This window comes from Scyliorhinus torazame, chromosome 4 (genome assembly GCF_047496885.1).
Source record: "Scyliorhinus torazame isolate Kashiwa2021f chromosome 4, sScyTor2.1, whole genome shotgun sequence".
Classification (NCBI taxonomy): Eukaryota; Metazoa; Chordata; class Chondrichthyes; order Carcharhiniformes; family Scyliorhinidae; genus Scyliorhinus; species Scyliorhinus torazame.
The window spans coordinates 353,828,346-353,855,804 of record NC_092710.1 but is presented as its reverse complement, the minus strand read 5'-3'; the positions used below and the strand labels follow the sequence as shown (position 1 = coordinate 353,855,804).

At 46.0% G+C, this 27,459-nt stretch overlaps 1 protein-coding gene across 1 annotated transcript in view; it reads left to right on the top strand.

Moving 5' to 3' along the window:
• LOC140411207 (sphingolipid delta(4)-desaturase DES1-like) overlaps nucleotides 1–25,687 on the top strand; it is a 75,436-nt gene extending 49,749 nt beyond the window's left edge. The window contains exons 2-3 of the mRNA XM_072500309.1: nucleotides 15,399–16,141; nucleotides 23,895–25,687. Of these exons, the coding sequence (XP_072356410.1) occupies nucleotides 15,425–16,141; nucleotides 23,895–24,038 (861 nt within the window). The 5' untranslated portion in view covers nucleotides 15,399–15,424 and the 3' untranslated portion in view covers nucleotides 24,039–25,687. The remainder of the gene's footprint in view (nucleotides 1–15,398; nucleotides 16,142–23,894) is intronic.
• The last annotated feature ends 1,772 nt before the right edge of the window (nucleotides 25,688–27,459 follow it).

Genomic DNA, 27,459 nt, shown 5'->3' with positions numbered 1-27,459 from the left:
TACCACATCTAAATACAGGAGTGAAGCTATGGCCTACTGTCAAATTTAATTTCTTCCCAAGCTAGTTGCTGAACCAACTACAATTTTTTGTTTAATCCTGGGCTGAGACTCCATCAAACTCTCCTTCAATCCATTAATACTGCTTTCACCTACCTCTGCCATTGTTTCACCTCACTAATACTGAAACTGAATTTATCCCCCCAAACAGATTTTTGTCTACATCCTGTGCTGTTTGCAAATCAACCTTCTGGACCTGGGAGTTGTTCAAACTTGTCTGGAAATGTTACAACTTGTCACACAAAGTTGCATGTACACAGCTGCTGTTGTGTGTGAACGACTTGGAAAGTTAAACATTTTTGGGCATTCTTACAAGTCATTGATACAAAGTAACTCCGGGGCATTTCACTAATCCTGTTTAATACGCTGCAAGCACGGTCTCCTCTATATGCCAATACTAGTTTGGCGTATGCTTGTAGTCAGCAATCTTAAAAATCTGCCTGCTTTTTAAAATTACTGCATTCATGGTAGCAAAAATCTGCCTGCTGCTTAAAATTACTGCATTCATGGTAGTAACTCATACCCTTTATGTTACATAGATCATAGAATTTACAGTGCAGCAGGAGGCCATTCAGCCAATCGAGTCTGCACCGGCCCTTGCAAAGAGCACCCTATTCAAGCCCACATATTTACCCTAGGGCAATTTAGCATGGCAAATCCACCTAACCCGCACATCTTTGGACTGGGTGGAAACTGGAGCACCCGGAGGAAACCCACACAGACTCGGAAAACATGCAGATTCCGCACAGACAGTGACCCAGCCGGGAGTCTAAACTGGGACCCTGGAGCTGTGAAGCAACTGTGCTAACCACTATGCTACCATGCTGCCCCTTTTTAGTACTGATCCATGTTAAAGATTCTCTACCCCCAATGTTAGATAGTTCAAGCCACCACCACATAATGTTAGATCGTGAGTTCAAATTCCCAACGCCTTGGTAGAAAGAAATTGCCCCAACTTCCTCGATCATTCTGACAATCTACCTCTTGAATTTTATTCTTTTGTGGGATGTTGGTGTCACTGGCTAGGTGAGCATTTATTGCCCATGAGAAAAAGGTGGTGGTGAGCTGCCACATTGGAACAGCTGCTGTCCTTGTGGTGCAGGTACACGGTGCTGTTAGGAAACCATGACCGAGGAATAGTGACAAATGTCAAGTTGGGATGATGTGTGGCTTTGAGCAGAACTCCAGGCAGTGATGTTCCCATATACCTCTTGCCCTAGGAGCTGGTTTAGCACATTGGGCTAAATAGCTGGCTTTTAAAGCAGACCAAAGCAGGTCAGCAGCACTGTTCAATTCCCTTACCAGCCTCCCCGAACAGGCCACTGGAATGTGGCGACTAGGGGCTTTTCACAGTAACTTCATTTGAAGCCTATTTGTGACAATAAGCGATTTTCATTTCATAAAATCTGTGACATGAGAAATTGAGCTATGTGGTGACCCACCCCAAATGGTGCAATTTTCGAAAAGTTTATTGTTCACTGCATTATACTATTATTTTAACACTGTTGATTCTAAAATAAAATTGTACTGTCGATGTTTGAACACAAAGTTTGCTTGCAGAGTATTTATCCCGTTGCATAATTTCTAACCCTATATGGGGCCTCAGGCAAGTTTGCTCACCCCTGCATCGAGTCCCTCAGCATTCATGTCAAGAGGGCTAGAACACAAGACCAGTGATCTATTTCTGAGGCTGTATAAGGCTCTGGTCAGACCCCATTTGGAGTATTGTGAGCAATTTTGGGCTCTGTATCTAAGGAAGGATATGCTGGCCTTGGAAAGGGTCCAGAGGAGATTCACCAGAATGATCCCTTCAAATGAAGAGCTTCTCGTATGAGGAATGGTTGAGGACTCTGGGTCTGTACTCGTTGGAGTTTAGAAGGATGAGGGAAATCTTATTGAAACTTACAGGATACTGCGAGGCCTGGATAGAGTGGAGTTTCCTTCTAGATGGTAGAGGTTGTGGGTTTAGAGGGTTATCTGGAGCCTTGGTGAGATCTGCAGTGCACCTTACATCTGCACACCACTGCCACTGACTTCCTGTGAAAGGAAAATCCTGATTGGCTCCATTATTTTATACATTTCAATTAAATCTTTACTCCACCTTTCCTCAGCCACAACTCCTCCAATATGATTTGCAGTGTGGCAGAACTGTAATACCCGTAATACCTGAGCCATGATGCTGCTTCCACTCCCTGATGCCATAAATCTGGCAGAATTGATGCTGTTAACGTGTGTAATGCATGTATACCCTCCCTGAACAGCTTGCGCTTGCTGTTTACTGCACTGGTTACGATATGAGCATCTTATTTTTTTATGCAATGTGGGCATTGCTGGCAAGGCAAGCATTTATTGCCCTGTGAGCTGGTGGTGAGCTACAAGCTTTGAACTTCTGCAGTCTGTGCTTAGATACACCCACTGATACAACTGGAGGAATTGTGAATTTAAAAAATAAATATATATTTGAGTACCCAATAAGGGGCAATTTAACGTGGCCAATTCACCGACTCTGCACATCATTGGGTTGTGGGGGTGAAACCCACGCAAACACGGAGAATATGCAAACTCCACACGGACAGTGACCCAGAGCTGGGATTGAACGTGGGTCCTCAGTGCCGTGAGGCAGCAATGTTAAACCACTATGCCACTGCTGCATTAGGAATTGTGAATATGATCTTGTGGTTGAGGGAAGATCATTGAACGTGGTTACCTTGTGATGCTACACAAATTACCCAAGTTTCATTCTTTCCATTACTGATGCTAGTTTATTCACCTGAACTAACTGCCATGCTGCTGTGCATGATAGGGTATATTGCAACAATGTTGGGCATACCCTCTGTGCAGTGTGACAGTTGTTTGCTCTCTCTCCTCTTTCTCTACCCCCACCCTGGTGCAGCACAGCAGACTTGACCTTTTTTTTTCTCCACACTCTGTGCAGTGCAACCGACTTGCCCTCTTTCTTGCCCACCCCCCTCTCTGTGCAGTGTGGCAGATGTGCTCTTTTCTTCTCCTCCCCCTTTCCATGCAGCATAAAGCCACAGGCTGACGAAATATGGGCAATTTGGCACTGATTTCTGAAGTGCCCATAGGGCAATATTTTGAGACCGATAGATAATCTTGTCACAAGTATGCTTACATTAACACTGCAATGAAGTTACTGTGAAAAGTCCCTAGTTGCCACATGGTGCCTGTTCAGGTCCACAGAGGGAGAATTCAATGCCCAATTCACCTAACAGCCAAGCTTTCGGAACTTGTGGGAGGAAACCAAGTACCCGGAGAAAACCCACGCAGGCACGGAGAATGTGCAGACTCTGCACAGACACTGACCCAAGCTGGGAATCAAACCTGCAACCCTGGTGCTGTGAAGCTATGGTGCTAACCACTATGCTACCATGCTGCCCATTTCACTTTCTGAATATGAATTAGAGCTTTCTTGAAGTTGGTATTTATTCCTGTGTACCACTGGTATATGTAAAAGTGCTGTATTTTGAGCTCTAGAAATGGCATTTGGCCTGAGGATCTGCTAATTGCTTACTAGTGGCTGCCGTATTACTGCTTTTAATCTTGTGCTATAGGTTCATTTTGAGATAAAAGTTGGTATCCAGTAGTGCCTATGTAAGGCAACCTATTTGAACTGCCCTCTAATTCCAGCAGGCAGGTCCTGTAATTGGTACAGAAATAGTGGTTTGACTAAGTGGCATGTTTAATACGGAGGGTTTGTTTTCTGGTTGGCTTTGCAAGAGCAGTGAATGGGAGTGGCTGTTTAGTGTGCTCCATTCCTGGGTAGTTCCCATTACTGATTGGCTGTCTGTTAACGGATTTGCATATGAGACAGTTCCGTGGCGCTTAAAAAAAAAAAAAAAAAAAAAAAAAATGCTCTTCCTCAACTCTACTTTGGACTATTCACTATCTGTCCTATGTCCTATATAGGTATTGCATAAATTTTTCTAAATTAAATTTATCGAGGTTGACCCAAGACCTCTTGGTGTTTAAACAAGTCAGGAATTGTTTCAGAACTCTGGTCTGGGAGGTAGCTTTCATATCTGTTTTAGAATTTGACAAGCTGTGTTCCCTGTTCCCTTGAACACGGTCAGGAGTAGTCTAATATATTTGATTGATCTGAAAGCAAGCATGGACTTGCAAGCTATTTGTAAATGTGCTTGCCTGATCCAAATGGTTGAATCCTGAGATCGCTATAACTGAATTCAGCCTTTCAACTATCAGACGATAGTATGACTTGTGACTGGGAAAAATATTCACTCCCACAAAGCATTCCTTGACGTCAGCTGCTCTTGTCTTTTGTTATTTCAATCAGTGAATTGAATACACTTTGTGCCCTATTGAGTCTGAATTGGGGGGTGCTCTCCACAGGCTGCAATCTATAAGGATAGGCAACAACACCTCCACCATCCTCCTCAACACCGGTGCCCCACAAGGCTGTGTCCTCAGTCCCCTACTATATGTTGTTCCGCACATGAGTGAGGCCTCAACTGGGACCTAGGATTCATGTCGCATTACATTCATCCCCCACCATCTGGCCTGCGAAATCCTACCAACTGTCCTGGCTTGACACAATTCACACTTCTTTAACCTGGGGTTACCCCATCTCTGGATCTGTAAAGATTTAATCACTGGAATATACCTCTTCATTCACCCGAGGAAGGAGCAGCGCTCCGAAAGCTAGTGACATCGAAACATAGAACATAGAACATAGAAAATACAGCACAGAACAGGCCCTTCGGCCCACGATGTTGTGCCGAACCTTTGTCCTAGATTAATCATAGATTATCATTGAATTTACAGTGCAGAATGAGGCCATTCGGCCCTTTGAGTCTGCACCAGCTCTTGGAAAGAGCACCCTACCCAAACTCAACACCTCCACCCAACACCAAGGGCAATTTGGACATTAAGGGCAATTTATCATTGGCCAATTCACCTAACCCGCACATCTTTGGACTGTGGGAGGAAACCGGAGCACCTGGAGGAAACCCACGCAGACACTGGGAGGACATGCAGACTCCGCACAGACAATGACCCAAGCTGGAATCGAACCTGGGACCATGGATCTGTGAAGCAATTGTGCTATCCACAATGCTACCGTGCTGCCCTTAAGAACAAATAAATCTACACTATATCATTTTCCCGTAATCCATGTACCTATCCAACAGCTGCTTGAAGGTCCCTAATGTTTCCGACTCAACTACTTCCACAGGCAGTGCATTCCATGCCCCCACTACTCTCTGGGTAAAGAACCTACCTCTGATATCCCTCCTATATCTTCCACCTTTCACCTTAAATTTATGTCCCCTTGTAATGGTGTGTTCCACCTGGGGAAAAAGTCTCTGACTGTCTACTCTATCTATTCCCCTGATCATCTTATAAACCTCTATCAAGTCGCCCCTCATCCTTCTCCGCTCTAATGAGAAAAGGCCTAGCACCCTCAACCTTTCCTCGTAAGACCTACTCTCCATTCGAGGCAACATCCTGGTAAATCTTCTTTGCACCTTTTCCAGAGCTTCCACATCCTTCCTAAAATGAGGCGACCAGAACTGTACACAGTACTCCAAATGTGGCCTTACCAAAGTTTTGTACAGCTGCATCATCACCTCACGGCTCTTAAATTCAATCCCTCTGTTAATGAACGCGAGCACACCATAGGCCTTCTTCACAGCTCTATCCACTTGAGTGGCAACTTTCAAAGATGTATGAACATAGACCCCGAGGTCTCTCTGCTCCTCCACAATGCCAAGAACTCTACCGTTAACCCTGTATTCCGCATTCATATTTGCCCTTTCAAAATGGACAACCTCACACTTTTCAGGGTTAAACTCCATCTGCCACTTCTCAGCCCAGCTCTGCATCCTATTTATGTCTCTTTGCAGCCGACAACAGCCCTCCTTACTATCCACAACTCCACCAATCTTCGTATCGTCTGCAAATTTACTGACCCACCCTTCAACTCCCTCATCCAAGTCATTAATGAAAATCACAAACAGCAGAGGACCCATAACTGATCCCTGCGGTACACCACTGGTAACTGGGATCCAGGCTGAATATTTGCCATCCACCACCACTCTCTGACTTCTATCGGTTAGCCAGTTCGTTATCCAACTGGCCAAATTTCCCACTATCCCATGCCTCCTTACTTTGTGCAGAAACACAACAAACCTGTTGGACTTTAACCTGGTGTTGTAAGACGTCTTGCTATACTCCTTATACACCTATGACTGTGTGGCCAGATTCCCCTCCAACTCTTATTTTCAAATTTGCTGATGGACACTGCTGTAGCGGGTCAGATCTTAGAACAATGATGAGACAGAGTACAGGAATGAGATAGAGAATCTGGTGAATTGGTGCAACCACAGTAATATCTCCCTAAATGTCAACAAAGGAGATTGTCATCAACCTCGGGAGGCACGGTGGAGAACATGCCCCATCCTATATCAATGGGAATGAAGTAGAAAGGGTCGAGAGCTTCAGGTTTTTAGATGTCCAGATCACCAACCACCTGTCCTGGTTTCTCTTCTTTCCCTCCCCCCCCCCCCCCCCCCCCAATGCTGACATTGTTAAGAAGCCCACCAACGACTCTACTTTCTCAGAAGACTTAAGGAAATTTGGCATGTCAGCTACGACTCTCTCCAGCTTTTACAAATGCACCATGGAAAACATTCTTTATGGTTGTATCACAGTTTGGTATGGATCCTGCTCCGACCAGGACCACCGGAAACTACAAAAGGCTCAATCCATCACGCAAACTAGGCTCTCATCGATTGACTGTCTACAATTCCCACTGCCTTGGATAATTAACCCAGCATAATTAAGGACCCCACGCAACCCGGACATACACTCTTTCACTTCTTCCGTCAGGAAAAAGATACGAAGGTTTGAGGTCACATACCAACTGACTCGAACAGCTTCTTCCCTGCTGCTATCAGACTTTACCTCGTTTAATACCTACCTCGTATTAAGTTTATCTTTTTCTCTAACCCTGGCTATGACTGGAATATTATGTTCTGCAGTCATAGAACATGACTTCTATGAAGCTTTTGGTCTCCATGTTTGCAATGTTTAGCGTTTTTGTGTATAAAAAGGCTGAACAAATATTGCATTCAAGGCTGCCATTTCCTTGTTTCTCTCCTTGGGGGATGAGCCTGGGGGAATTTGTTTACTTCAATTACACTCTTGATATCCACATGCAGATTCTTGCTGTCTGGTTTATAACAAAAAAAAAACTCCAGTCTTCTGGCTTAATGTCTACAGAATTATATGCCATTTGTCTTAATGCAATACCATAATTCCATAAGAAATGGGAACTGGAGTAAACCAATCCAGCCCCACGAGCCTGCTTGTCATTCAACCGGATCATCCTGGGCTAGGGTGCAGTCCTTTCAGCCCCCCTCTTCCTTGACCTGGAGTTGCAACAAAAAATTTCCAAAAATCTTTGCTACTGGCTGCCCAATAATTAGTCACTAGGTTTTAGTTTAAACGCTACTTTGATTTATAACAAGAACTTGAAATATACAGTGGAGCCTCTATCTGTTAATTAACCCAAAATACTCTAAACACCACTCATTCAGGAATACATCAACTCACAAACCCTGCTAGAGAGAAGAAAGGAAGGCACGGTAGCATAGTGGCTAGCACAGTTGCTTACAGCTCCAGGGCCCCAGGTTCGATTCCTGGCTTGGGTCACTGTGGAGTCTGCACGTTCTCCCTGTGTCTGTGTGGGTTTCCTCCTGGTTGGGACAGCCTTATGGCCAATTCATTGGTCGCCAGCCAAGAGTCCCAACCAATTGAACAGACTCTTGCCCAATCTCTCGGGTGCTTTAAAGTCTAGGATCTGCTGTCCAAAGCTAGCAGCACCAAATACTATATTGCAACTTATTGAATTCCTCATTCTCTCTGCTTAACTTAATAATTTGTGTCCATTAAGCATTCAACAGCATAAATAAGGGAATCAACAGGAAGCATCCCTACGTGGGCAGCACGGTAGCATTGTGGATAGCACAATTGCTTCACAACTCCAGGGTCCCAGGTTCGATTCCCGGCTTGGGTCACTGTCTGTGCGGAGTCTGCACATCCTCCCCGTGTGTGCGTGGGTTTCCTTCGGGTGCTCCGGTTTCCTCCCACAGTCCAAAGATGTGCAGGTTAGGTGGATTGGCCATGATAAATTGCCCTTAGTGTCCAAAATTGCCGTTAGTGTTGGGTGGAGTTACTGGGTTATGGGGATAGGGTGGAGGTGTTGACCTTGGGTAGGGTGCCCTTTCCAAGAGCCGGTGCAGACTCGATGGGCCGAATGGCCTCCTTCTGCACTGTAAATTCTATGATATGGCTGATCTCTCATCCTGTCCATTTCCCCATCTTGTGTCTCCTGGTTCTGAACTATACTGGAGAGGTGGTGCTTGACGAGTCAGGTCCCACCAACTGGTCGCTTCTGCCTGCACTCTTTCCCTTTGTTTTTCTTGGCTCTCCCTATTTCCATGCCTAGTTCCTTTAGGGATGTGTACACCTCTTCTAGTATCCGTAAGCTCATGTCGGTATAGTTACCGTTCCCTAGTTCACATGTGGCGAGGTCCATCCAGTAGTGAGTTGGTATCTGGGAAATGTCTTCCCTTGGTGGAAGTTTCTGGTTTTGCGTGTATCTTAGCCTGTTCCCTTTTGGGTTTTGGGACTTGTCCGTGAGTTCCTTCAGGGCTGCTACTCCACCACCCATGTGTAGGTCCCCTATGACAATGGAGCCATGTTATCAGCTATTTGGATCCCCAGGTATTAGAAGATGATCAGCTTGAGTGGTGACTTCCCCAGCTGTCGTTTGCTGTTCACAGGGAAGATCAGAGTAAATTAAATTTCAAAAAAGGCCATTGTTCCTCATGCTCAAGGCAGCATGGTAGCACAGTGGTTAGCACAGCTGCATTGTGCTCCAGGGTCCCAGGCTCAATTCCAGCCTCTGGTGGAGTTTGCACTTCTCCCTGTGTCAGTGTGGATTTCCTCCAGGTGCTCTGATTTCCTCCCACAGGCCAAAGATGTGGCAGTTAGGTGGATTGGCCATGCTACATTGCCCCTTTGTGTCCAAAAGGTTAGGTGGGGAGACCGGGGTAGGGGAATGTGTGGGCTGAAATTGGGTGCTCTTTCCAAGGGCAGGTGCAGACTCTGGCCGAGTGGTCTCCTTCTGCATTACTGGCCAGGGGGTTTGATATGTAGAGGAGCAGGTCATCCACAGGGAGGTCATCCAGAGTGAGACTTCCAGTGCAGGGCAGATCAAATTTAAGTGTAATTTTTCCCCCCCTCTACCAGTAGGGCGAATCATGTTGACTAATTTGCTAGAGTTCTTTGAAGATGAACAAGCAAAGTGTATCCTACAGTATAACTGGACATCTGGAAGGTGTTTGATAAGGTGCTGGACACAAGGTTAATTCACAAAGTTAGATACATAGGATTAGGGATAATTTATTAGCTTGGATAGAAGACCGAGTCAGGGTAAATTGGTCTTTTTTTTTTGGATGGCAAGATGCTACCAGTGGGGTGTGACAGGACCCCAGCTATTTACAATATATATTGACTATTTGGATACAGGGATAGAAGGTTCTGTAGCCAAATTTGTGGATGACAAATGGGTCGGACAGTAAGCTGCAATGGGAAAATAACTGCACAAATGGATATAGATAGGTTAGGAGAGTGGGTCAAAATGTGGCAGATGGCGTTTCATGTGAGGTCGTGCATTTTGGTCAAAAATGGGGAGAGACTTCAGGGTGCTCTGTTGCAGAGGAATCTGGGGGTCCTCATTCAGTCACAGAAAACTAGCATGCAGGTGCAGAACACTGCTGTATCAAGGTGCCACTTGATTTTTGCCTATCTGGCTTCTCTGCTGCTTAGCTCTGAGCCCGTCTGATTTTTTTTCTACTTGTTCCTTTTAATGTAACTGTCTTTTTCTTTTAAATTTAGAATACCCAATTCTCTTTTTTCAGTTAAGGGGCAATTTAACATGGGCAATCCACCTAGCTTGCACGTTTTTGGGTTGTGGGGGCAAAACCCACTCCAACACACTGAGAATGTGCAAACTCCACACGGACAGTGACCCAGAGCCGGGATCGAACCTGGGACCTTGGTGCTGCGAGGCCTCCGTGCTAACCCACTGTGCCACCATGCTGCCCTTAATGTCCTGACTGGTCTTTGGGATTTGTTCTTTTGTGAAATCTGCTCTCCAATTCCATTGTCCTGTCTGGCTCTAGCTTCCAACTAAGTTCTTGACCAGGGCGATTCCCTGGTTGCTAAGTAGCAGTCTGGGTTTTTTTAATAAAAGGCGTGCAATTGCTTTTGCAATTAAGGTTTTACAATGCAATACCTGTGTTTAACAAACACAAATTTTGCATAAGCACAATTTTAAAACTAGACAAATATAAATTAAGGCTATCTTTGTCACTTTGGTTCATTGTAATTATTTCCATTCTCTCCATTCATCCATCTATCGTGCTAAAAGTGCTGTGTGCATTGAGCTTTTGGGGAAGAACACAGCCCCTTGTGCAGTCTGCGACTGGTTTGTCCTCTGGTCAAGCAAATCCCTGCAAAAGTGAGGAGAAAAAGATTATTCTAATATGGACTTGTCTAATTTCTCAATGCCAGCAGCACTATCTTTATCAAGTGAATGAGAAGAGATTTGCATCTACAAGGTGCCTCTGGCCTGCAGAGCTGAATTTCACAATTCAGCTTCTCTTTCCTATAGCCCTGCAAATGTTTCTTGTATCAAATTGGAATCTGCTTTCATTAAGCAGTGCCTTCCAGATCGTGACTTACTGAGTTAAGTATATTTCTCCTGCTTTTGGATTTTCAAGTAATCAACATTCTAATCCGCCTCCTGGTGTGGGTGGGATATGTTTAACACATTGCACTGGTCACAGAATTTTAATCTCTAGTTTGCACTTGTAATTAATTCTCTGCTTGGAACTGAATCAGATCAGTTTGTGTAAAAATCATAAATATTTGTTTTCCTGTACTATAATCAAAGAACAAAGCAAATTACAGCACAGGAACAGGCCCTTCGGCCCTCCCAGCCTGTGCCGATCCAGATCCTTCATCTAAACCTGTCACGTATTTTCCAAGGATCTACTTTCCTCTGTTCCCCACCCGTTCATATATCTGTCTAGATGCATCTTAAATGATGCTATTGTGCCCGCCTCTACCACCTCCGCTGGCAAAGCGTTCCAGGCACCCACCACCCTCTATGTTTAAAAAAAACTTTCCACGCACATCTCCTGTAAACTTTCCCCCTCACCTTGAAATCATGACCCCTTGTAATTGACACCCCCACTCTTGGAAAAAGCTTGTTGCTATCCACCCTGTCCATACCTCAATTTTGTAGACCTCAATCAGGTCTCCCCTCAACCTCCATCCTTCCAATGAAAGCAATCCTAATTTACTCAACTTTTCTTCATAGCTAGCACCCTCCATACCAGGCAACATCCTGGTGAACCTCCTCTGCACCCTCTAAAACATCCACATCCTTCTGGTAATGTGGCGACCAGAACTGCACGCAGTGCCAAATGTGGCCTAACCAAAGTCCTATCCAACTGTAACATGACCTGCTGACTCTTGTACTCAATACCCTGTCTGATGAAGGAAAGCATGCTGTATGCCTTCTTGACCACTCTATCGACCTGAGTTGCCACCTTCAGGGTACAATTGACCTGAACTCCCAGATCTCTCAGTACATCATTTTTCCCCAGGACTCTTCCATTGACCGTATAGTCTGCTCTTGAATTAGATCTTCCAAAATGCATCACCTCGCATTTGCTTGGGTTGAACTCCATCTGCCATTTCTCTGCCCAACTCTCCAATCTATCTGTTTTGCTGTATTCTCTGACAGTCATCCTCTAAGGGCAGCACGGTAGCATAGTTGTTAGCACAATTGCTTCACAGCTCCAGGGTCCCAGGTTCGATTCCCGGCTTGGGTCACTGTCTGTGCGGAGTCTGCACATCCTCCCCGTGTGTGTGTGGGTTTCCTTCGGGTGCTCCGGTTTCCTCCCACAGTCCAAAGATGTGCAGGTTAGGTGGATTGGTCATGCTAAATTGCCCTTGGTGTCCAAAATGTCCCTTAGTGTTGGATGGGGTTACTGGGTTATGGGGATGGGGTGGAGGTGTGGGCCTGGGTAGGATGCTCTTTCCAAGAGCTGGTGCAGACTCGATGGGCCGAATGGTCTCCTTCTGCACTGTAAATTCTATGATTCTATCTGCAACTCCACCAATCTTAGTATCACCTGCAAACTTGCTAATCAGACCACCTATACCTTCGTCCAGATCATGTATATCACAAACAACAGTGGTCTGAGCACGGATCCCTGTGGAACACCACTAGTCACCTTTCTCCATTTTGAGACACTCCCTTCCACCACTACTCTGTTGCCTATTGCCCAGCCTGTTCTTTATCCATCGAGCTAGTACATCCTGAACCACATACGACTTCACTTTTTCCATCAACCTGCCATGGGAAACTTTATTTTCAAACACCTTACTGAAGTCCATGTATATGACATTTACAGCCCTTACCTCATCAATTAACTTTGTCACTTCCTCAAAGAATTCTATTAGGTTTGTAAGACATGACCTTCCCTGTACAAAACCATGCTGCCTATCACTAAGTCTATTTTCTTCCAAATGTGAATAGATCCTATCCCTCAGTATCTTCTCCAACAGTTTGCCTACCACTGACGTCAAGCTCACAGGTCTATAATTCCCTGGATTATCCCTGCTACCCTTCTTAAACAAAGGGGCAACATTAGCAATTCTCCAGTCCTCCGGGACCTCACCAGTGCTCAAGAATGCTGCAAAGATATGTCAAGCCCCAGCTATTTCGTCCCTCGCTTCCCTCAGTAACCTGGGATAGATCCCATCCAGACCTGGGGACTTGTCCACCTTAATGCCTTTTAGAATACCCAAAACTTCCCCCTTCCTTATGCTGACTTGACCTAGATTATTTAAACATCCATCCCTAGCCTCAGCATCCATGTCCCTCTCCTTGGTGAATACCGATGCAAAGTACTCATTAAGAATCTCACCCATTTCCTCTGACTCCGTGCATAAATTCCCTCTTGTCTTTGAGTGGGCCAATCCTTTCTCTAGTTACCCTCTTGTTCCTTGTATACGAGTAAAAGGCTTTGGGATTTTCCTTAACCCTGTTAGCCAAAGATATTTCATGGCCCTCTTTATTGTGCGTTTGAGATTTGTCCTACTTTCCCGATTTTCCTCCAAAGCTTCCTGATATTCCTCCAAAGCTTCATCAGTTTTAAGTTGCCTAGATCTTGTGTATGCTTCCTTTTTCATCTTCGCTAGTCTCACATTTCCACCTGCCATCCATGGTTCCCTAATCTTGCCATTTCTATCCCTCATTTTCACAGGGACATGTCTGTCCTGCACTCTAATCAACCTTTCCTTAAAAGACTCCCACATTTCAAATGGGGATTTACCCTTAAACAATGCACATTCCAATCCACTCCCAATCCACATTCCAAAGCTCCTGCCGAATTTTGTTGTACTTGGCCGTCCCCTAATTTGGCACTCTTCCTTTAGGACCACTCGTCTTTGTCCAGGAGTATTCTAAAACTTATGGAATTGTGATCACTATTCCCAAAGTAATCACCGACTGAAACTTCAACCACCTGGCCGGGATCATTCCCCAATACCGGGTCCAGTATGGCCCCTTCCCGAGTTGGACTATTTACATACTGCTCTAAAAAACTCCTGGATGCTCCTTACAATTTCTGCTCCATCTACGCCTCCAACACTACATGAGTCCCATTCAATGTTGGGAAAGTTTAAAATCTCCCATCACGACCACCCTATTGCGCCTACATTTTTCTATAATCTGTCTACATATTTGTACCTCACGCTCGCTTTTGGGAGGCCTGTAGTAAAGTCCCAACAATGTTACTGCACCCTTCCTATTTCTTAGCTCTACCCATATTGCCTCGGTGCTCGAATCCTCCATCGTGCCCTCCTTAATCACAGCTGTGATATCATCTCTGACCAGTAATGCAACTCCTCCACCCCTTTTACCTCCCTATCACTCCTGAGGCATCTGTACCCTGGGATATTTAGTTGCCAGTCTTGCCCTTCCCTCAATCAAGTCTCAGTAATACCAATAACATCATATTCCCAGGTACTAATCCAAGCCCTAAGTTCATCTGCCTTACCTGCTACACTTCTCGCATTGAAACAAATGCACCTCAGACCACCTGTCCCTTTGCGTTCATCATCTCTTCCCTGTCTACTCTTCCCCTTAGTCACATTGAGTTTATTATCTAGTACCTTGCTGGCTTTAGTTGTTGCCTCTTTACTGACCTCTGACTTCCTAATCTGGTTCCCATCCCCCAGCCACATTAGTTTAAAACCTCCCCAACAGTGTTGGCAAAAGCACCCCCTAGGACATTGGTTCCAGTCCTGCCCAGGTGTAGACCATCCGATTTGTAATGGTCCCACCGTCCCCAGAACTGGTTCCAATATCCCCAAAATCATTGGTCTGTAGTTCCCCCATTAACCTATGGAAATCCTGTGGTCTGCTAACACACTTCTGAAGGTATAGTAACTAGGAATTATGTCCTGTCCCAATTAGTGCCATCTCTCCTCTACCACATTCTTGGCTTGCTCACTTAATATCATCCTTTCCTCTGACTCCCACACAGCCTGTTTCTCTGGTGTTTGAAAACAGTAGCTGCTGGGTGTAGATAGCTCCGTTCAGTATTTACTCTCTCAACCTTACACTTCGCATCAAATGGAAAATGGCCTTTAGACTTGAATGTGAAATACCTGCTGACTGACTTTGTGCTGTTGTAACTGCACAATATAATTCATAGCTTTAGCATTGATCTGAATGATATTGTCATGCTCGTGACTAACTGGTGTAAATGTAATGTTGTCTCCATTTCTAGTTGAAATTCATGAATTAAATCATTTAAATGTATTGCTGAAGAATCTGACCTCATCAGCTGCAGTGACTTTCATCTGCTGTAATGTGCTCCTGATTACCTTGCAGGAAATAATGAATCCTGTCATTATTGAATCCAGAAAATTATTATTTTATTTTGTTGTGCTGCAGGATTCTTAGTCTCCTGCTCTTATAGCCACTGTATTTACACGACTAGTCCAGTTCTGTCTTGTCCTCCCCTTTAACTCCAAACAGGAGAAAGTTGGTACAAAAAGTTAATTGGGAGTGTGCCAGTGTTACAATCTTCCAAATACAGGTGGCATCCTCCAATGTAACCCCTTGATTCAGGAGTACATTCTTGGTGGCTAATCTGAATGTTTGATCCTGAGGTTGAATGCTTCACCACTAACTGACTTCTTTTGTCTTGCAGCCAAGTATCCTGAGATTAAGTCATTGATGGGCCCAGATCACAACCTGAAATGGATTGTCACGCTGATGGTAGCAGTTCAGCTTTTGGCCTTTTACCTTGTGAAGGACTTGGACTGGAAGTGGGTGATTTTCTGGGCCTATGTATTTGGTGGGTGTTTCAACCATTCCATAACACTGGCCATCCATGAAATATCTCACAATGCTGCCTTTGGGAACAAGCGATCACTGTTGAACCGTTACTTTGGCATGTTTGCAAACCTCCCTGTTGGCTTGCCCTACTCAATCTCCTTCAAGAGGTATCACATGGACCATCACCGCTACATGGGTGGGGATGGTATTGATGTGGACATTCCTACTGTGTTCGAGGGATGGTTTTTCAGCACCAGATTCAGGAAACTGTTTTGGATCATACTTCAGCCACTCTTCTACGCTGTTCGTCCACTCTGCATCAACCCCAAACCCATCACTTACCTGGAGATCTCCAACCTGATTGTTCAGCTAACCTTTAATCTGCTGCTTTATCATTTCTGGGGAATCAAGTCTGTTGTGTATATGTTGTCAGGGTCCCTCCTTGGCATGGGCCTACATCCCATCTCTGGGCACTTCATTGCTGAACATTACATGTTTCTGAAGGGCCATGAAACCTATTCTTACTATGGACCCCTCAATCTAATCACCTTCAATGTAGGATATCACAATGAGCACCATGACTTTCCCAGTGTTCCAGGATGCCGACTTCCTCAAGTGAGTATTTTATACTGTTTTTGTCTCTGATCTGAAAGCACTCTAGTTGTGAATGGCTTTAAAACATCCTTGTTGACATTCAAATTTTAAACACTTGCTCAAACTGCTGCTGTTTTCAACCTTGGGCAGGATTCTCTGCCGGCAGGATTCTTCATTTTGTCGGTGCCTGGGGACTCCTGACTGCGTGGGGCTGCCCCACAAGAGAAACTCCATTGATCGGCCGGCGTAATGGAGAATCCCCCCGGCGGGTCGGGGCAGAAATATGGCAGGGTGGAGAATCCAGCCCCTTGTCTCTGATCTACACAGAACATACGGTGCAGAAGGAGGCCATTCGGCCCATCGGGACCCACCGACACACTTAAGCTCTCACTTCCACCCTATTCCCGTAGCCCAATAACCCCTCCTAACCTTTTTGGTCACTAAGGGTAATTTATCATGGCCAATCCACCTAACCTGCACGTCTTTGGACTGTGGAAGGAAACCGGAGCTCCCGGAGGAAACCCACGCAGACATGGGGAGAATGTGCAGCCTCGGCACAGACTGTGAACCAGCAGGGAATTGAACCTGGACCCTGGTGCTGTGAAGCCACAGTGCTATCCACTTGTGCTACCGTGCTGCTCTTTCCTTATTGACTCCTGAAAGTACACTCCGCAGTTCCTGGACAAAAAGAATGGCTACCTTCACCTGATCTGAAAGGTTATAGCAGAACACCAGGTACAGCTGGTTCCCTGGGTCTCTTGGGCCTCACCACCTGCTTTTTCTGGTGTATATTTAGTTACAAGTAGCACATGGTAGATCATGAGGCGTGCATAGATGGCAGGAAGATAGCAATTCACTGGTCAGTGGACTGATAAAAGGGTTCAACACTGCAGTGTAGTATTTGGGAGATCAAAGACAAAAGGAATAGACACATGGAAGAATACGAAGGTGTTAAGGAAGTGAAACCTTGGTGCATGTCCACAGCTCCTGAACGTAGCTGGACAGGTGGTTATGGCTTCAGTGCTACATGCAGTTCTGCTAATGTACAGGAAGGATTAAAGGAAAGATTTGAAAGACTGAGGTAAGCAGAGGAGGCTGAAGGGAGGGGCCTACATGGTGGATTGGAAGGATTCAAATTATTGAAGTAAGGTGTCTGAGGGGGCATAAATTGAGATGAGAAACTTTTTATATTTAAAATTTTTTAAATTCCAAAAGGGGCAGCTTGTGTGGCCAATCCAGCTACCCTGCACATCTTTGGGTTGCAGGGATGGACTGGTTGTACATGTTGCTCATTGGGAGAACCAGGACAGACACATGGTTACAGTAGAAAGCCTGTTGTTCCTTTCAGTGATGGGCACACTGGTGGGTTTTCCTTGTGTGTTGTGTCAGACACTCCATCAATGCATCAAATAATGGAGTTTCCTTCTAAAACAATTCTTATTATGTAGTTTAATTGTAGCTGCTGAGTGTTCATGGCTCCTGACACTTGCTCAACCTGTCAACCACTGTACAAACAAACTACTGTTGGTACAGGACTGGAAATTGGACAGGCAGGATGTACTTGCTTAATCTTCAGCCTTGGTAATTCAAATATTCAGAATTTGATATACAATCAAACCTTAATTCAAACAACTTCTTGAATTATTGTCCCTGTAGACTTTTGCTGCCTTGACAATTAGTACAGAATATTGCCCCAGTAGATCCACCACCTGCTGCTGTAGCAGAGCAAATCCCAGAGTTGCTCACATGATCAAATTAGTTTGCTGCTGAAACTAGTTCTTGAACTCTTATGCACTGGAGTATGGGAGATCATAGGAATATGGTTTTGAGTTAGCTGTAGAATTCTGAGACACTGGTTGGCAAGTTGTTCTCCTGCTTTTGTGCAAGTATTGAAATTGCCCTGGATGTTTACACACTGAATTATGTTCACATAAGACGAGATACAGGAGCAGAATTAGGCCATTTGGCCCATCAAGTCTGCTCTGCCATTTGATCATTAAGAGTACCCAATTCATTTTTCCAATTGTGTTAATTTAGCATGGGTGATCCACCTACCCTGCACTTCTTTGGGTTACAAAGAAAAGTACAGGAACAGGCCCTTTGGCCTTCCAAGCCCGTGCTGACCATGCTGCCCGTCTGAACGAAAATCTTCTACACTTCCAGGGTTCGTATCCCTCTATTCCCACCCTATTCATGTATTTGTCAAGACACCCTATCACTATCGTTCCTGCTTCCACCACCTCCGGCAGCAAGTTCCAGGCACCCACTACCCTCTGTGTAAAAACACTTGCCTCGCATATCTCCTCTAAACCTTGCCCCCTAGTAATTGATCTCTCTATCCTGGGGGAGAAGTCTGACTATCCACTCTGTCAATGCCCCTCATAATTTTGTAGACCTCTATCAGGTCACCCCTCAGCCTCCGTCGTTCCAGTGAGAACAAACCCAGTTTATTCAACCTCTCCTCATAGCTAATGCCCTCCATACCAGGCAACATCCTGGTAAATCTCTTCTGCACCCTCTCCAGCCTCCACATCCTTCTGGTAGTGTGGCGACCAGAATTGAACACTATACTCCAAGTGTGGCCTAACTAAGGTTGTATACAGCTGCAACATGACTTGCCAATTCTTATACTCAATGCCCCGGTCAATGAAGGCAAGCATGCCGTATGCCTTCTTAACTACCTTCTCCACCTGTGTTGCCCCTTTCAGTGACCTGTGGACCTGTACTCCTAGATCTCTCTGACTTTCAATACTCTTGAAGGTTCTACCATTCACTGTATATTCCCTACCTGCATTAGACCTTCCCAAATGCATTACCTCACGTTTGTCTGGATTAAACGCCATCTGCCATCTCTCCGCCCAAGTCTCCAAACAATCTAAATCCTGCTGTATCCTGAGTCCTCATCGCTATCCGCAATTCCACCAACCTTGTGTCATCCACAATCTTACTAATCAGACCAGTTACATTTTCCTCAATCATTACATAGATTACATAGAATTTACAGGGAAGAAGGAGACCATTCGGCCCATCGAGTCTGCACCGGCTCTTGGAAAGAGCACCCTACCCAAGGTCAATACCTCCACTCTATAACCCCACCCAACACTAAGGGCAATTTTGGACACTAAGGGCAATTTATCATGGCCAATCCACCTAACCTGCACATCTTTGGACTGTGGGAGGAAACTGGAGCACCCGAAGGAAACCCACGCACACACACTGGGAGAACATGCAGACTCCGCACAGACAGTGACCCAAGCCGGGAATCTAACCTAGGACCCTGGAGCTGTGAAGCAATTGTGCTAACAGCAAAGGTCCCAACACTGATCCCTGCAGAACACCACTCGTCACAGCCCTCCAATTAGAAAAGCACCCTTCCATTGCTACTTTCTGCCTTCTATGACCTAGCCAGTTCTGTATCCATCTTGCCAGCTCACCCCTGATCCTGTGTGACTTCACCTTTTGTACTAGTATACCATGAGGGACCTTGTCAAAGGCCTTACTAAAGTCCATATAGACAACATCCACTGCCCTACCTGCATTAACCATCTTTGTGACCTCAAACTCTTATGAAGTTAGTGAGACACGACCTCGCCTTCACAAAACTGCTACCTCTCGCTAATACGTCCACTTGCTTCCAAATGGGAGTAGATCCTGTCTCGAAGAATTCTCTCCAGTAATTTCCCTACCACTGAAGTAAGGCTCACCAGCCTGTAGTTCCCTGGATTATCCTTGCTACCCTTAAAAGGAACAACATTGGCTATTCTCCAGTCTTCTGTGGGACATCGCCTGAAGACTGAGGATCCAAAGAGTTCTGTCAAGGCCTCAGCAATTTCCTCTCTTGCCTCCTTCAGTGTTCTGGGATAGATCCCATCAGGCCATGGTATACTTTGATATTTTTAAAGATGCCCCAACACCTTGTCTTTTTGGATCTCAATGTGACCCAGGCTATCTACACACCCTTCTCCAGACTTGACATCTACCAATTCCTTCTCTTTGGTGAATACTGATGCGAAGTATTCATTTAGTACCTCGCCCATTTCCTCTGGTTCCACACATCGATTCCCTCCCCTGTCCTTCAGTGGGCCAACCCTTTCCCTGGCTACCCTCTATGTACATGTTAAAAAGCCTTGGGATTGACAAATGCCTCCTTTTTCTTTTTGATGAGACCTACAATATCTCTCGTTATCCAAGGTTCCTGAAATTTACCATATTTATCTTTCTTCCTCACAGGAACATGCCAGTCCTGAATTCCTTTCAACTGACATTTGAAAGCCTCCCACATGTCAGATGTTGATTTGCCCTCAACCATCCGCCCCAAATCTATGCTCTTCAGTCCCTGCCTAATATTGTTATAATTAGTCTTCCCCCAATTTAGCACATTCACCCTAGGACCACTCTTATCCTTGTCCACCAACACTTTAAAACTTACTAAATTGTGGTCCCCTGTTCCTGAAATGCTCCCCTACTGAAACTTCTACCACCTGGCTGGGCTCATTTTCCCCCAAACCAGGTCCAGTACTGCCCCTTCCCTAGTTGGACTGTCTACATATTGTTTTAAGAAGCCCTTCTGGATGCTCCTTACAAACTCTGCCCTGTCCAAGCCCCTAGCATTAAGTGAGTCCCAAAATATTGGGGAAGTTAGTCTCCCATCACAACAACCCTATTGCTTTTTACTCCTTTCCAAAATCTGTCTCCCACTGGCTGTTGGGAGGCCCGTAGTAAACACCAACATTGTAACTGAACCCTTATTCCTGATCTCTACCCATATAGCCTCGCTGCCCTCGGGTGTCCTCCTGCTTGGATATTCTCCCTAACCAGTAGCACAACTCCTCCATCCCTTTTACCTCTCCCTCTATCCAGCCTGAAACATCCAAATCCTGGAACATTTAGCTGCCAATCCTGTCCTTCCCTCAACCAGGTCTCTAATGGCAACAACATCATAGTTCCAAGTACTAATCCAAGCTTAAGTTCATCTACCTCCCTGTAATACTCCTTGCATTAAGACATATGCACTTCAGGCCATCAGTCCTGCTTTTATCAGCAACATCTCCCTGTCTGCTCTTCCTCAGCCTTACTGGCCCTATTCCCTAGTTCTCCCTCCATTTTTTTTTCACTGTGTGGGTGTGAAACCCACACAAACACGGGGAGAATGTGCAAACTCCACATGGACCCAGAGCCAGGATCAAACCTGGGACCTCGTGCTGTGTGCCATCAGCTAACCACTGCTGCCTGCCATTTGATCATGGCTGTTTCTCATCCCTGTTCTTCCTGCCTTCTCCCTGTAACCCCTGATTTCCCCCTTATCGGTGACCAGGCCTCTGCAGCAAATTGTTCCACAGATTAATCACCCTCTGGCTGAAGAAATTCCTCTTCATTCAGTCTGAGGCTGTGCCCACAGATTATAGTCTCTCCTACCAGTGGAAACCTTTTCTCTGCATCCACTCTAGGCCTCAGTATTCAAATTTCAATGAGATCCCTGCATCATTCTCTTAAACTCCATCAACTGCACACTCTGAGTCCTTGAGCACTTCCTATATGACGAGCCCTTCATTCCTGGGATCATTCTTGTGAACCTCCTCTGGGCTCTTTCCAAGGCTGCACAACCTTCCTTGGGTACGGGGCCCTAAACTGCTCAGAATACTCCAAATGGGGTCTGACCAGAGCCTTATACAGCCTCCGAAGTACATCCCTGCTCTTGTATTGGGAGTCCTTGTTCACGATTCTCAAGGTTAACTTACAGGTTCAGTTGGCAGTTAGGAAGGCAAATGCAATGTTAGCATTCCTGTCGAGAGGGCTAGAATACAAGACCAGGGATGTACTTCTGAGGCTATATCAGGCTCTGGTCAGACTCCATTTGGAGTATTTTGAGCAGTTTTGGGCCCCGTTTCTAATTAAGGATGTGCCTGTCTTGGAAAGGGTCCAGAGGAAGGTCACAAGAATGATCCCTCGAATGAAGAGCTTGTCGCTTGAGGAATGGTTGAGGACTCTGGGTCTGCACACGTTGGAGTTTAGAAGGATGAGGGGGGAATCCTATTGAAACTTGCAGGATACTGTGAGGGCTGGATAGTGGTTGTGGAGAGGATGTTTCCACTTGTAGGAAAAACTAGAACCAGAGGACATGATCTCAGACTGCAGGGACAATCCTTCAAAACAGATGAAGGGCAGTATGGTGCAGTGGTTAGCACTGCTGCTTCATGGCCCCAAGGTCCCCGTTCTAGGTCACTGTGCAAACATTCTCCCCATGTTTGCGTGGGTTTCACCTGCACCCAACCTGTCAACAGAGGAACGTTGTCCCACCTCGCCAAGTCTACGTTCGCCCTCCACATCAAGCGAGTAAGATTGTACCTGGGAGACTCCATATCCTGAGCCACATGCACCTTCAAATACCTGAAGTGGTTTGCTGCACTGCGAAATGGCAACCCTCCCCACTACTGGCTGGGACACTCCAAAAGTTTCAATTTATGTCCTGAAATTCTAACCAGTCGTCTGCATACAGACCCTATGTTCCATTCCCTTCCACAATCCCAAACTCCTTAAAGCGATGGCCAAAGGCTCTAATGCAAATAGCAGAGGGGCCATATGCCTAGTCCCCGGTGTACAGCAAAGTACCCCAAACTCATGATGTTTGTGCAGACACCTCTCTCGGTTCCTTATACAAGAGCCGTACCTACTCTGTAAATCTCAGCCCACTCGCAAACTGCCATCAAATACCCCCACTCTACTCCATCAAATGCCTTTTCCACGTCTATTGCAACCACCCCCTCGGCCAACCTCCTAATATTTGAGAATAACTGCCTTTGTTTCGCCTTCAGGAGGCACCCCTCCAACTGAGCCGCCAGCAACGTTTGCAAGTATCTTGGTGTTTAAATTCAGTAGCGATTATAGGCCTATCCAACCCACACTCTGTCTTGTCCTTCAGCAGGGAAATGGAGGCCTGCCCCAAAGTAGTAGCCACTGCTTCCCTGAACATCCCCACCATCAGCAGCAAAGTTTCTTGTAATACTCCATGGGGAACCCATCTGGCCCTGCCACTTTTCCTGATTACATCCTCCCAATTGCCTCCTTCCTGTTGCCCCCACCATGCTCTCCAATCTGGCGCTGTCTTCCTCCTCCAGCCTTGGATACTCCAATCTGTCCAGAAACTACTTCATCCCCTGATCCTCCCCTATACAATTTTCAGAAAACTCCTCAAACACTGTAATCTGGTCAGGAGTCGCCACCAATTTCCCCACCCTAGCTGCCTCCCTCCACTTGGCCTGCCAGCATGCACCCTGCCTTCTCCCCATATTCTTAAATCACTCCTCACCTGCCTCAGTTGGTGTACCGCCTTCCCAATGGACAACCAATTAAAGCTTGCCTGAAGCTCTTCCCTGTCCAAAAGGGCCAGATCTGCATACCTGCTGTGCACCTCCAACATCTCCTCTATCTCTTCCCTCTCTATCCACCTTTAAACAAGATCACCTTGTCCCTTTCTCTGCCCCCCCCCCCCCCTTCCCCTGACTACTGCCTTCAGACCTTCCCATACTTCCCCTGTAATGAAGCCCATGTATTCCTCAATCACGTTCCCTTTTAAATTAAAAAAAAAAAAAAAAAAAAAAAATTCCAAGTACCCAATTCATTTTTTCCAAAGAAGGGGCAATTTAGTGTGGCCAATCCACCTACCCTGCACATCTTTAGGTTGTGGGGGTGAAACCCCAAGAATGGGTCGCGTTTTAATGTTCAGGATATCACTTTGCTGTGTTCATATTAACAAGTGACTGTGTCCCTGTTTTAGGTGAAGAAGATAGCTGCCGATTATTATGACCAGCTGCCACAGTACTCTTCCTGGGTGAGAGTACTGTATGACTTCATCATGGATGATACCATCAGTCCCTACTCTCGTATTAAGAGAACTGTGAAAGATGCCAAACAGGATTAATCTGGGATTTGACTGACTAAACTAGCTTGCCTTACTTCAGTGTTTAAAGTTGTTTTTACAGATCTTGTATTTTCAAAGTGTGTTGTATTAAAATTGACTTTGTATAAACTATATAATGTGTATTAGAAAAGATTAGTAAATTTTCAAAAGTGGTGAGTCAGCAATTAAGATTTACTGTTTGCTAAACTGGTTTCACTTTTAATGCACCGATATCTTCTCCATCTGCCTTACGATCAATTATGTTACTCTATCCTGTTTAAAAGCACATAACCACAATCTTTCTCTACTTTGTACCCCTCACTTTAGCCTATCCCAGGTAACTACAGAATTGTTGGGGGAAGAAACTGGCCAGGTGTCTCGCCTGGGTGGCTCTGTCCTCTATGCTTCAGCTGGAGCACCTTTCCTCTCCCAAGAAAGGAAAACCATGTCCACTGATCAAGGGAGCTGGTGTTGATGTTTAAATTAATGGTCAAAGTACAGCTAACAGTTCCACATCGGCTGAAGTTTAATGACTAATCCTCTGAACTTTATCCAAGTTTGCTGACTCGCCTCTTCCTGCATATCAGATAGTCTGGGACTAAATGTTTGTGTAAAACCAGACTTTCCTTCTGTTCATTGATGTGAAGCCACTTTGAACTGCTCTTAACTGTCATGTTGACTTGTTCTGGTTACAACTGTTAATATAAAATGACTTCTTTGTCTGGAATGTCTGTGTAACCTTGATCCATGATTTAGAGTTCTCATTTCTTACACACTGCAGACTACATGCATGGTAATGATGCCAACAGAAGTCCTCCTGAGGTGAGGAGTTTTCACAGACCCCCCCCCCTAATCACTGGGTCCTGTCGCTGTGCTGCTGTTGCCTTGTTTCTCTCCATGGAAACTTTCTCCAGCACTTTCTGTTTTCAAAAGAAAAGGCAACCTTTTGGCATTAGATGGGACTGATCTGTAATACACTTATACAGACCTCCAGGCTATTTGCTAATCCAATCTCTTGTATTACAGATGCAGCACAAGCTAATTTGGGAGCAGAAATGACCTGGGGATCCTGCTCTGCTACCCCCACAGCAGAGCAATGGGCTGGGGAAGGGAGGAGGGGGACCCTGCTCTGTGACACCCCCCCCCCCCCCAGCAGAGCAATGGGCTGGGGAAGGGGACCCTGCTCTGCGACCCCCCCCCACAGCAGTGTGATGGGCTGGGAGGGAGGAGGAGGGGGGCACCCTGCTCTGCCACCCCCACAGCAGAGCGATGGGAGGGGGCACCCTGCTCTGCCACCCCCACAGCAGAGCGATGGGCTTGGGGGGGTGGGGGGCTGGCTGCTCTGGCCACCCCCACAGCAGGGTGATGGGAGGGGGGGGCACCCTGCTCTGCCACCCCCACAGCAGGGCGCAGGGCTCAGCCAGAGCAGCAATGTGCTGTATTCTGGATAAGGAGGCAAACTGGGGTTCCCTCTGATTGCTGGCTTGGATGTAGAACTCGTGGCACTTCATGACACTAATTGGGAAAATGACGAATGCCCTGCTGGCCAATATTATCCCAGTCAAATCTTGTCATGATCACATTGCTGTTTATGGAGGATTGTGCAAAAGTAGCTGTTTTCTGTTGCAGCAGTGACTACATTTTCAAAAAATAAAATTTTGCTGTAAGCATCTTGGTCTGCTCTGTTTTGGGTGTGTTGGGGTTTGGCTACAGAGGAAGCTGATGAAACAGCTCCCAGCAGCTGAGTTTTACAATGCAATCTGGAGGTGACATCGCTAGAGTCCTAGTATAGGCCTTTCCTGACTACAGGCAATGGTGCGAGACAGGCAAGCTGTAGTGAGTACTTCCGCTTAGCCAAGTGCAATCTGCATTCTGTGGGCAAATGGGAAGTTGTGCAAGTGTTGTTCTGTCACCAGCTGCAGAAAGCAGAGCCCCAGGCTGCAGGGCTCCCAGCTGGAGTCACTTGTGGATTGGATTTGTTTATTGTCACGTGTACCGAGGGACAGTGAAAAGTATTTTTCTGTGAGCAGCTCAACAGATCATTAAATACATGGGAAGGAAAGGGAATAAAAGAAAATACATAATAGGGCAACACAAGGTACACAATGTAACTACATAAGCACCTGCATCGGATGAAGCATACAGGGTGGAGTGTTAATGAGGTCAGTCCATAAGAGGGTCATTTAGGGGTCTGATAACAGCGGGGAAGAAGCTGTTTTTGAGTCTGTTCGTGCATGTTCTCGGACTTCTGTATCTCCTGCCCGATGGAAGAAGTTGGAAGAGTGAGTAAGCCGGGTGGGAGGGATCTTTGATTATACTGCCCGCTTTCCCCAGGCAGCTGTAGATGGAGTCAATGGATGGGAGGCAGGTTCGTGTGATGGACTGGGCGGGGTTCACGACTCTGAAGTTTCTTGCGGTCCTGGGCCGAGCAGTTGCCATACCAGGCTGTGATGCAGCCCGATAGGATGCTTTCTATGGTGCATCTGTAAAAGTTGGTAAGAGTCAGTGGACATGCCGAATTTCCTGAGGAAGTATAGGCGCTGTTGTGCTTGCTTGGTGGTAGCGTCGACGTGTGTGGGCCAGGACAGATTTTTGGAGATGTGCACCCCTAGGAATTTGAAACTGCTAACCATCTACACCTCGGCCCCGTTGATGCTGACAGGGGTGTGTACAGTCAATGACCAGCTCTTTAGTTTTGCTGGCATTGAGGGAGAGATTGTTGTCGCTACACCACTCCACTAGGTTCTCTATCTCCCTCTTGTATTTGGATCCATCGTTATTCGAGATCCTGTCCACTATGGTTGTATCGTCAGCAAACTTGTAGATGGAGTTGGAACCAAGTTTTGCCACGCAGTCGTGTGTGTGTGTGTACAGGAAGTAGAGTAGGGGGCTAAGTACGCAGCCTTGCGGGGCGCCCGTGTTAAGGACTATTGTGGAGGAGGAGGAGGAGGTGTTGTTGTTCATTCTTACTGATTGTGGTCTGTTGGTCAAAAAATCGAGGATCCAGTTGCAGAGTGGGGAGCCAAGTCCTAGGTTTTGGAGCTTTGACATGAGCTTGGCTGGGATTATGGTGTTGAAGGCTGAGCTGTAGTCAATAAATAGGAGTCTAATGTAGGAGTCCTTGTTTTCGAGATGCTCCAGGGATGAGTGTAGGGCCAGGGAAATGGTGTCTGATGTGGACCGGTTGCAGCGGTATGCGAATTGCAGTGGATCAAGGCGTTCTGGGAGTATGGAGGTGATGCGCTTCATGATCAACCTCTCGAAGCACTTCATTACGACTGAAGTCCGGGCCACTGGTCGGTAGTCATTGAGGCACGTTGCCTGGTTCTTCTTTGGCACCGGTATGATGGTGGTCTTCTTGAAGCAGGTGGGGACCTGGGAGCAGAGTAGGGACAGGTTAACGATGTCCGTGAATACCTCTGCCAGCTGGTCCGCGCAGGCT